At 37.6% G+C, this 12,113-nt stretch overlaps 1 protein-coding gene across 9 annotated transcripts in view; it reads right to left on the bottom strand.

Annotated features, from left to right (window-relative positions):
- Tfdp2 (transcription factor Dp-2) overlaps positions 1–12,113 on the bottom strand; it is a 163,240-nt gene that overhangs the window by 117,041 nt on the left and 34,086 nt on the right. For 8 of the 9 annotated variants that reach the window (XM_046431738.2, XM_046431740.2, XM_046431741.2 and 5 more), the window contains 2 exons: positions 11,937–12,037; positions 1,199–1,265 (listed from right to left, as the gene is read on the bottom strand). In XM_046431738.2, coding sequence (XP_046287694.1) covers positions 1,199–1,265; positions 11,937–11,951 — 82 coding nt within the window. In that variant the 5' untranslated portion in view covers positions 11,952–12,037. The remainder of the gene's footprint in view (positions 1–1,198; positions 1,266–11,936; positions 12,038–12,113) is intronic. The other variant, XM_058574943.1, reaches the window with a different exon arrangement.

Genomic DNA, 12,113 nt, shown 5'->3' with positions numbered 1-12,113 from the left:
GCTAGACAACATACCATTCCATTCATAAAAATTATAGCATGTATCTCTACATACTAAAAGATACATATTGAGGTTGGGTGCGATAGCACATGCCTATAATCCCAGCAGCTTGGGAGGCTGAGGCAGGAGGATCACAAGTTCACCACATCTAAACCATAACGTCTGGTCTTAGTCCCAGAGTCTCAGGGACTCTCGATCTCAGTTTTGCTTTCACCCATGAGTGCTACCTCTTCAGGCCCACACCAGACTGCAGCAGTTCAAAGACAGCATCAGCAAGGGTGAGACGTTAAGCAATTCAGTGAGACCCTGTCTCTAAATAAATAAATAAATACAAAATAGGGCTGGGGATGTGGCTCAGTGGATGAGTATACTTGAATTCAAACCACCCAAAAAAAGATACACATTGAATAATATTGCTGATTTCTATATAAGTTCTTATATTCCAGGATCAGATTATGATATAAGCATCCACCAGTAATTTGTCATAGGAGTATATGCATGTATGTTTTTATATGTAAATATAAATGTGAGCATATATATAACATACAGAGAAAAAACCATTTTATAATTTTTCTCTACATATTTTCCTGTAAGTTAAACGACTTGAAAGGACTCTCAAACAAGAAAGGGGAAAAAAAAAATAGTTTGAATAGCTTCAATTGTAATAACATCACTAATCAAGAATCTCTAAGGGGGGGCTGGGGCTGGGGCTCGGCGGTAGAGCGCTTGCCTAGCACATACAATGCGCTGGGTTTGGTCCTCAGCACCACATAAAAATAAATAAATAAAATAAAGGTATTGAGTCCAACCACAACTAAATATATATATATATATATATACATTTTTTTTTAATAAATAAAAGAATCTAAGGGGCTGTAGCTCAGTGGTAAAGTGCTTGCCTTCCGACATGTGAGGCACTGGGTTTGATCCTCAGCACCACATAAAAATAAATAGACAATGTGACTGTCTACAACTAAAAAAAAAAAAAAAAAAAAAAAATAATTAAAAAAAAAAAGAATCTATGAGAACCTAAGGAAAGCAATAGAGAAAAATCACACCAAAACCCTCTACCTTTCAGAATAACTTTGATAAAACATAGATTATGTGGTATATAACTATAGTATTTCTTACAGCTGCATATTTTACAAAACAAATACAATAAAACTAAATTCAAATAATTTTTATTCAGCAATCTTACCTTTTGTTGGACTGAGATTCTGATCTATAAATCCTCTTAGTTCTGCATTTGTGGAAGTCAAACCAACCTGAATAAAACAGTTTAAAAAATTAAAAATAGGATAACAAGCTATTTTATACCTTCTACCAGAAATCCAAATCAAATATTCTAAATAGCTATGTGAAATGAATTAATTATATCAACCATAGGGTGTTATAATTTTTGGAGGGGGGCACAGTGGTTTTATGGATTAAACCCAAAGACTTACACATGCTGGGCAAGTGTTCTATTACTGAGCTATATCTCTAGCCCTACTCAGTCTGAGACAAAGTCTTGCTAAATTGCTGAAGCTGACCTCAAACTTAAAATCCTCCTGCCTCAGCCTCCCAAGTAGCTGGGATTATAGGTGAAAACCACATTGCCCACTTTTCATATTATAAAAGAAAATGTGGTCATATTTCTTGAAATGAGGAAAATATGAAATGTTCAAATTAAAATTAATAAAATACTGGACCAAGGGAATAGCTCAATAATAGAGAAATTCTCAAGCATGTGTGAGGCTTTTGGTTCAATCCCCAGGAGAGCCCAAAATGACAATAATCATCATCATCATGAAATATTACTTGTACGCAGAACCATACTCTATCAATTTTACTAATAATTTTTTGTTGTTGTTTTTGGTACTGGGGACTGAATCCAGAGGTACTCTGCCACTGAATTATATGCCTAGTTCTTTTTATTTTTTGACAGGGTCTTACTAAGTTGATAAGGCTGGTCTTAAAACTGTGATTCTCTGGTCTCAACTTCCTGAGTCCCTGAGATTGCTAGAATTACAGGTGTGTGTTACCATGCCAAGTCCCTGATAGGGAGAGTTTTCTGAAAACAAGTACTGTGACAGCTCAAGTTGCTATTAAATTAGTGAAGGTATCAAAGATTAATTCAAATTCCATCATAAGGCTGGGGACATAGCTCAGTGGTACAGTACTTGCCTACCATGCACAAGGCCCTGGGTTTGATCCTCAGACCTGAGGGGGGGGGGGGGATTCTATCATTGGGATTAGGTGGTAGAACACTTGCCTAGCATGTGCAAGGTGCTGGGTTAAATTTCCAGCACCAAAAAAAAAATTAAAATAAAAAGCTCATCCTGATTGATGCCCTTAATTTTTTTTTTTTTTTTAGCTGTAGGTGGACCCAATACCTTTATTTCATTTGTTTATTTTTATATGGTGCTGGGGATCAAACCTAGTGCCTCATGCATGCTAAGTAAGCACGCTACCACTGAACCACAACCCCAGCCCAATGCCCTTAATTTTTAATGTTCTTAATCACTATCTACAATGCTTTTCAAAACTATGATATGTAAGGGGCTGGGGTTGTGGCTCAGAGGTAGCGCTCTTACTTAGCATGTGTCAAACACTAGGTTCCATTCTCAGCACTGCATATAAATAAATAAAATAAAGGTCCATTGACAACTAAAATAAATTTTATATATATATATATATATATATAGAGAGAGAGAGAGAGAGGGAGAGAGAGAGAGAGAGAGAAAGAAAGAAAGAAAGAAAGAAAGAAAGAAAGAAAGAAAGAAAGAAAGAAAGAAAGAAAGAAAGAAAGAAAGAAAACCATGACATGTAAGGGATCATTATCACAATATAAAAGTAAAGTGGAATGGCCTCATGTTCAATTACTTGGGTCCACACTGTGGCTCATAAAGCCTACTAGGTGTATGGCCTTGGTCAAATCATGCAATTTCTTTATCTACAAATTGATAGGGGCCTGAAGACTGGGTAAGGGGTTCCTTCTGGCCAAAGCAACTAACTCAATCTGAATTAAGGACACAAATTCTGGCTCAAGGACACAATTTCTAATTACACTAGCTCAAGGGAAGCAAGTCTCCGTCTACACTGTCTGAAGACAAGTGAGTCCCCACCTACACTGGCTCAAGGTGCACAGCATCTGCACTGAATAGGAGAAGGAGGCCTGTAGTCCAGGCCTTGGAGAGGATGTCTGCTGGGCTCCTGCCCTAAGATCTCCCTTTTCTCTTTTTTTAATTTGCCTTTTTTCTTCTTAATCTTTGGAACATCAATTTTATTATGCAATCTGTGAGAAACAGAAATTTATTAAGCACCATCTCAGAAGGATGAAAGAAAGAACAGGGATGAGTCAGGCAGGGTGAAGTGTCCCAAGGAAAAGTCTCTGCTGTCTCTCACTGATAGGGGCAGCAGGAGGCTCCTAGTGGAGCAGAGGTGCACTCCTGGCTGGAATGTGGGAAGCCTGAGCCAGCTGGCACACCACATTCCTGCAGCTGTTTGAGTGCATGCTTGACCAATATCCACACCACGTCAGGACCCACAGAACTCAGGGTCTTCTGAATATCCATTGGTCTGTCTGTCTCAGCTCTGTGTATTCACTGGAACCACTGTATCTGAATCTAGCATGTTTGTGTCCTCTTTCCACTTGAGCCACAAGACACAAGACAACTGCTGAATGCAGGAGGCAATCCTCCTTACCACTTCTTGATAGTGCCATGGGATTGCCCTGTGGAGGTACCTTGGGAGGACATGCTGCCATCTTCCGTGACCCACCTACTGAGTATCAGCCAGGGGTTGGGTCTGTGGCATGCTAGGAGCCTATGCTGCCAGTGAGTGTCCTTGCATGCAGAAAGTGGAGACAATGGCAAGCATACTGACACACCTACCACCCTTCTGCCCTGACTGCTTGGCCTCCTTATGCAGCTGCTGCTAACAGGGCAGGGAGAAGGTGAGAAGGGCAGACTCAATGGCACTCCTCTTTGGTTGGACATTGGAAGGATCCACAGGGCCTAGACAAGACCCAAGCCCCTGATGCACAGGCTTCACCTGGAATGTGCAGCTTGCCCCTGGTGCTGGAGTATCAGGAACTTGGGCCTCCAATTTTTGATTTGCTGGGAACATCCAGGTATCATAAGGGTCATAACCCATATCAAAGATGGCTGTCATGATTGCAGGGTCCAGGTGTTTGGGAAGTGGCTCACTAGAATGACTGGGTAAATACTCTCCACCTTGGCTCAGCCATGGGTACCCCATTATCTGCTCCCCTGTGGACCTCTGCATGGCGTCCACCATCAGTATTTGACTGATGAGGCTTTGTGCTCCCTCAGAAACATGTACAGAAATACTGTGTTTGCACTATCTGCACTATCTTTTTGCTCTAAATGGGCACCTCCCTGTGACCATAGAATATAGAAGGACACCTAGACTCCAAATGCTCATGGGGGTGGGGGCTTAATATTCTTTCCATGGGACAACTTCAGGGGCAAAATGCAAGCAATTGCCCCAGAACTTGTTCAGCTTCTGACTAGAAATGACCCTGGTGCTCAGGCTGAAGTGGATGAGTTTGATGTTCCCTCTGGAATCCACCAGGATGTTATCCACTTTCAGGACTAGGTGCATGATGCCTTTCTCGTGGCAGCAAGACACAGCACTTGCGATCTGCCTTAATGATCTATGGATCTCCTCCTCCTGAATGCCACTGGCATTCATCTGTCCCCGACCTGCATGTTCCATGACAGTGTAGATATTGTCAATGGTCTCCATGACCTGAAAGAGCTAGATCACTTTTCTCTTCTTTTTTCATAATACTTAAGAACTAATTAATTCATTTTTTGTAATTCAAATGCTCTACTAACAACAATTTCTTTTTTTCTTTTCTTTTTTTAGTTGTAGATGGACACAATACCTTTATTTTGTTTTATTTTTATGTTGTGCTGGGGATCGAACCCAGTGCCTCACACATGCTAGGCAAGCACTCTACCACTGAGCCACAACCCTGACCCTAACAATAGTTTCTTTTCACCCAGAGGTATATTATCAGAAATATTTCTACATATCACTCATAACAGACAAGTAATTCTGATAAAGTAGATATTAGATAAATGGAATTTAATATACCAAATTTTTATGATACAGTTTAGACTAAGACATCTAGAAAAGAGCTTCTGAATTCCATACAGACAATGGTACAGATACTTTTTCCTGTAAATATTCAGTTGAAGTAAAGTTAACCCTTTGCAACAAAATCTGCAATAAATTAATCCCAGCAACACAGGATGCTGAGGCATGAGGATTGCAAGTTAGAGGCCAGTCTTAGCAACTTTAACAAGACCTTCAGAAAATTCAGCAACTTAGAGATCCTGTCTCAAAGTTAAAAATACAAGGGACTGGGGATGGGGATGAAGCTCAGGGGTAAAGCAACCCAGGCTTCAATCCCCAGTACCAAAACAAAATTGCTCACAAACAGTAATGTTAAATATTCAATCTGTTGAACATCTGTTGAAGAGTGTAGTGTATAAATACTAACATGCCCTCTTTTATAAACTCTTTTATGAAGAGAGAAAGGCAAAACTTTTCTGTGTTCTACTTTTAAAATAAAGTAATTAATACTAAAACAGACTTTAATATATTCATTCCATGGGCTGACGTTGTAGTTCAGTGGCAGAGCACTTGCCAAGCACACGTGAGGCACTGACTTTGATCCTCTGATCCACATTAAAAAATAAACAAATGAATAAAATAAAGGTATTGTGTCCATCTACAACTCATATATATGTACATATATTATATTCATTCCATGCTTGATACAACATGATCATTTACTACTATATTATAATAACTTCAAAAGGATCAGTTTATACCTTTTTGTTATTGTATGACAATAATGGAAAAAAAAAAACCCTCAATTAAAACCACACATTCTCAGTAGAGAGCTCACAGTTACTGGGTTAACGTTATGCTTAAACACCTGCTCTTCATAACCAACTTCTGTATAGTGAAGTAGTAAGTGACTCATAAACTTTTTGAGCAGTTGTATAGCTGCACTTTAATAATCAAATTATACTCTAAAAATTTAGAAAAAGGTCAACTGAAAGTCAATATTGCATGCTAATTTTGGAATCACAAATGGAGGAAACATGTCTGTAGCTAATGCTTATATAAATACTACCAAAATCTGTTTAGTAAAAGCTTCAAAATATGTATTAATTTCTGCTTTCATAAATTGTAGTTTAAAGACTCAAAGAAAATACATTTGAAAGAAGAAAAAGTTGGTTAAAAAAGGCATGTTAAAAATATTATTCTTAGGCTGGAGATGTGGCTCAAATGATAGTGCGCTCGCCTGGCATGCGCAGGGTGCTGGGTTAGATCCTCAGCACCACAAAAAAGTAAAATAAAGATGTTGTGTCCACCGAAAACTAAAAAATAAATATTAAAAAATTCTCTCTCTCTCTCTAAAAAAAACAAAATATTATTCTTTCCTCATTCTACCTACTTAAAAAGGAGCTGTATTTCACTGAGCCACAGAAAAGAGTGAACTCATATCTCACGGCACATATTTTGTCTAGTCAGGTGCTGAGATAAGCCTTCCATCTGGGTATTCTTTAAATAGACATATATACATATATACATGGGGGTAACTGGGAATTAAACTCAGGGGTATTCAACCACTAAGCCACATCCCCAGCCCTATTTTGTATTTTATTTAGAGATAGCTTCTCACTGAGTTGCTTAGCACCTCACTTTTGCGAAGCTGACTTTGAACTCGTGATCCTCCTGCCTCAGCCTCCCCAGCCACTGGGATTACAGGCATGCACCACCACACCTGGCTTAAAATATTTTTTAAAAAAAATTTTTATGTACATTTAATGTATATAACATGATGTTACAAGATATACATAATAAAATGATTACTAAAATGGAACAGGCTCTGGGTATACCAGTGCCAGTGTACACAGTCAATGCTGAATAAAAATACTCAAATCTAATTTGTAAGAATAAAAACATGCTCCCCAATAATAACATTATAACTTCATAGAAAAAAGTGAATGTTTCTGGGGCTGGGGATGTGGCTCAAGCCGTAGCGCGCTCGCCTAGCATGCGTGCGGCCCGGGTTCGATCCTCAGCACCACATACAAATAAAGATGTTGTGTCTGCCGATAACTAAAAAATAAATATTAAAATTCTCTCTCTCTCTCTCTTTTAAAAAAAAAGTGAATGTCTCTGATTCACATAACTGAAAGAAAACAGGACTCAGAGTAAGATGATATGTGCTCAGAAGTAAGCTCTACCCATTACAGGCAAGACAGTTTTGGAACAATCACTAAAAAATGAGGATAATACATATGTGCATAAAAAAAGCTCCTCTGTTCAAATTAAATAACTATGAGAATGTTTTGTTAAAGACAAAGTAATATTTAAGTGGAGGTTGTTTTTCAAATGCCAGTGGCTTCCAATTTCCAAATAGAAATGCAAATGACCAACAAACATATAGAATGCTAGTTTAAACTAATAGTAATCAAAGAAATATAATGTCATATACAGTTGTTTGCTGATTATGCTGGCAAAGATTCAAAAGAAAATCAGAGAAACAGCATTCTCTATTAAATATAACCCTGATAAATACATAAATCTGTCTATAATCTTTTGTAAGTGAAATTTAACATTATGAATCAAAAGCTCAAAAAAAAAATCACTCACATTCTGGGATCAGTAATTTCCTAAGATTTTGCCTCATGGAAATATTCTGAAAGCCAGGCATGGTGGCCCATGCCTGTAATCCCAACAACTCATGAGGCAGAGGCAGGAGGATTGCAAATTCAAGGTCAGCCTCAGCAATTTAGCAAGACCCTAAGAAACTTATCAAAGCTCTGTCTCAAAATAAAAAGGGCTTTGGTTCAGTAGTTGAGGGCCCCTGAGTTCAGTCCTTGATACCAAAAAAAATAAAATTAAAAAATTAAAAATAAAGGAAGGAAGGAATGTATGTATGTATGTATGTATGTTACAGAAGTATCAAGATAAGAAAAGGCATTCATAGGGGCTGGGGATATAGCTCAGTTGATAGAGCACTTGCCTTGCGTGCGTAAGGCCCTGGGTTCAATCCTTAGCACTACACATAAAAAAAAAAAGACATTCATCATAGAGATTAAGTAGTAGATTACATTTGGTTGATATATTGACATATTCATGTATATACTACTTGCCTTTCTAGGCAAAAATTTGCTAATAAGCTCTAGGTTACCAATTTTTTCTTTTCTTTCTCTGTATTTTCTATTTTTCTGCACTGTGTATTATAGTTCATGTGAAGAAGTTTCATTGACAAGGCAAAAATTAAACTGCAAATTTTATTTCAAAGTCTCTTGTACACTCAGTGAGTTTAAATTAGAACACACCTGCATTTTGGGTCTAGAAGACTATCACTAGATACTAGGTATTATTTGATAACCATTTTATCCAAGATACAATGAATATAGTATGTTCTCCTGATCTCTTCTTTTTAAAAAATAACTCATTCCATGTAGTTCTGTCAGGAACACTAACATTAAAGAGGCTTAACTGTACCATGGCAGCAGCAAAGGGCCATGACCCAGGCCTGGCCACTTATGATATCCACTTTCTACTCCACAGTGTTTAAATATGTGAACCAAGTACAGTCAACCAAAGCTCCTCCCCAGAAAATCACAAAAAAAGAAAACTCCTGTCTTCTTCTAAGATAAGTATTAGAAGGCCCATGTCAGCCATTCAGCCCCCAGGATGGGAAGAGACATACAGTGCCCTGGCATCATCACTTGATCCTGTGAATCCAGGTGTCTTTAAAGCCAGAAGAGTCTAGACTTTTCAGCTACATGAGTCAACCTATTTCACTTTTTGTCTTTAGCTGGTTTTGTCGTTGTTGTTGTTTATTTTGTGTTTTCCCCTTGAGACAGGATTTCCTAAATTGCCAATGCTGGCCTCAAACTCAAAATCTGCCTGTCTCAGCCTCCTGAGTAGGTAGGATTTCAGGTGTGTGCCACAGTGCCCAAATCCGTAAGCTGTTTTGAGTAGGATTTTTATCATTTCCCCCCACAAGAGACCTACTATGGCATGGAAATGGCAAAAGAACTCTTCACAAAAACTATTTATATAAGAGAAATGCAAAATAAGAAATAGAAATTATGAGTGGACTGTGGCTTTGGCTCAGCAGTAGCGCACTTGCCTGGCATTTGTGAGGCACTGGGTTCGGTTCTCAGCACCACACATGAATAATAAAATAAATAAATAAAGATATACCAATAACTAAAAAAAATTTTAAAACGAAATTAAGACATAAATAAGTACATTAATATAAGTATACTGATGCTTCCATAAAGGGCAACGTCTTCCACACCTGAGTCACTTCTCATCACTGTGAGACACAAGTGATCACTCTTTTTGAAACATTTTTTTCACTTGCTTCCCAAATCACCAGATTATTCTTTATTTCTTCCTATCTTTGATACCATTCTCTGAATCTCCTCTGATGCTTCTCATTCTCCCCATCTTTATGTTGGATAACACTGTGCTCACACATGGTCGTCATGTACTCTCCTTTCATGCACTCACTGTGTAATCTCACATGGTCCCATTGCTTTAAAATAATTTTAATATGAAATAACTCCAAAATTTTACCTTCAGCCAGAAGCATTCCTCTACCTAGGCAATATCCAACTGCCTAGCCAATATCTCCACTGGATGTTTTTAGGTTTCTCAAAATTAGTATGTTAAAACAGAACTCTGAGTTTGCCACAAGATCCTGCACCTCCCCAAGAGATCCTCTTCTCATTAAGCAGCATGGCCATTACTGTGACATAAGCCAAATACCAAGAAGTCTCCTTTAACCTCTTAATTGGTGCCATATCTTAATTAATCAATCCTGATGGCTGACCCTTAATGATAATGAAGCAAAATCTGTATCTATTTAAAGTTACTAAAGCACATTAGAAATATGTTAAGGTTCTGGAATTATAACCCAAAATTAGAAAAGAAAGATAAGAGACCCCCCCCAGTGCACGCCTGAAACCACAAGTTGTAGCACAAGTTGTAGTTGTAGTTTTTTTCCCTATATATACATATCTATGATAAAGCTTAATTTATTAATTAGGTGCAGCAAGATATTAACAACAATAACAATAAAATAGAGTAATTATAACAATACACTATAATAAAAGTATATGAGATGGTCTCACTCTTTCTTTCCAAATATCTTAAAAGAAGCACTTTACAGCTTCTCTTTTGTATATCTGAATTACCAGCATAGCTACTCTTGTACTTTGGGGCTACCTGAAAGCAAATACTGTAATACTGCAATAGTTAATCTGTTAACTGACAAGGCTATTCAGTGGCCAATAGCAGGCAATACATGCAGCATGCATAAGCTGGATGAAGGGATGAGTCACACTCCAGGCAGAAGGACAGTGAAAGGTTTCAGCATACTACCCAGAACACAGCACAATTTAGGACTTATGAATTATTTATTTATGAAATTTTTGATTCAATATTTTTAGACCATGGAGGTAGGGGGAACCCTACTATAAGGTATTACAAGGTAATAAGGGTTTGTTTGTTAATGTTATTCTTTGGATGTATAATGGGTAATTAGAACTATTTGTCTGACTCACAAGAAGCCCTGTATAATATCTCCTCATACTGTGGTGGGCTCCTAGCAGCCATTTTACACAATATTACATTTGCTTCTCCCAGTCCCAACTAACTAAGCCACTAGTGGATGTCAGACTCAAGCTTCCCAAGGAGTCTGAAACTGAAGCTGCCTTCCTTCACACCTCTCACTGTGAACTGGCTGGTTCCTTAACATGCAGACAGAGATGCTGAGAGGGGCTGGCTGGGGAACTAAGGAAGATAGTCTTCAGAGGAGGAGAGGGAGGGAGAAATGAAGCAGATGCACAGTACCAAAAATAAAGATGGAAAGCAAACACTGCTTTAATGCCTGGGAGATTGCTAATTTCTGGGCCTGTATCTTTCTGAAGGCCTAACTAACTTCCTATTCTCGAATTCCTTGAGGCAACCCTGCACCCTATCTTTTTATCTAATCCCAGTCAAACATTCCTACATAATACTCTGGGAATGGTAAAGAAGTCATAACAAGGTTATTTCCCTATATGTTTCACTGTTTATTAAGGCATAATCCTTCACAATAACTGGAAACAAACATCTGAATGGGAAACAAACGCCAAAATGACAGCTTGAAACAAAGGGGAAAAATGAATAATTTATCCAAAACATTTTAAAGTCTAGTGTTCCTTCAGGAATCACCTGAGGAAGTTAGCAATATTCTTCTCAACAACATCTGAGCACACACATTTCCTTGAGTAAATATGAAAAAAAAAAAAAAAAAAAAAAAAAAGCTTAGCCAGCTGCAGTGGTGCACACCTATAATCCCAGCAACCCGGGAGGCAGAGGCAAGGGGACTGCAAGTTCAAGGCCAGCCTCAGCAACTTAGCGAGATTCAATCTCAAAAAAATAAAAAGGACAAGGGTGTCACTTAGTGGTTAAGCACAACTGGGTTCAATCCCAGACCAAAAAAGAAAGAAAAAAAGAAAAAGAAAGAAGAAATATGTTAAAGCAAGAAGTGACTTGTTCAATAAGGCCAAATAACTCTCTAGCAAGTTCCAAAACAAACTTATTTTAGTCCCCAAAAGAAAAGGGAGAGAGGTGACTTTATGGAAATAGCAATTTTGTAGTTATTGAGGTGAAACAATTTGGTACCAATGTATAAAAATATCATCATGTTCCTCAGAGTACAGTACTCAATAGCACTGAAGTTTATTTTATTTCATTCATTATATAAACAAAAACAATTATAAATCCATGCAAGGAAATTGAATTAATTAACCAGAACAGTGAAAAAATATGCACAGGAAAAAGTACAGGTCATTTTAAAAATCACTTACATTAAAAAATTTACAAATACTTACATTTTTTGCCGTCATGTCAAACTATTTAAGATTCTGTAAAGCCATTAAAAAAATCAAAAACAAAAAACCTTCATCTTCAATTAATTCTTTAAAAGAATATCCTGTTAAAGGGAAAAAAAGGAACAGTAATGTAGTAATAATAATAGGCAACACTTATGTCATATTTACTATGTGACA

The sequence above is a fragment of the Marmota monax genome, unplaced genomic scaffold (genome assembly GCF_021218885.2).
Source record: "Marmota monax isolate L192 unplaced genomic scaffold, Marmota_monax_Labrador192_F-V1.1 WCK01_AAM20220418_F8-fsc00022, whole genome shotgun sequence".
Taxonomy (NCBI): Eukaryota; Metazoa; Chordata; class Mammalia; order Rodentia; family Sciuridae; genus Marmota; species Marmota monax.
The sequence above is the reverse complement of the archived record's forward strand: the minus strand, read 5'-3'. Positions and strand labels throughout refer to the sequence as shown.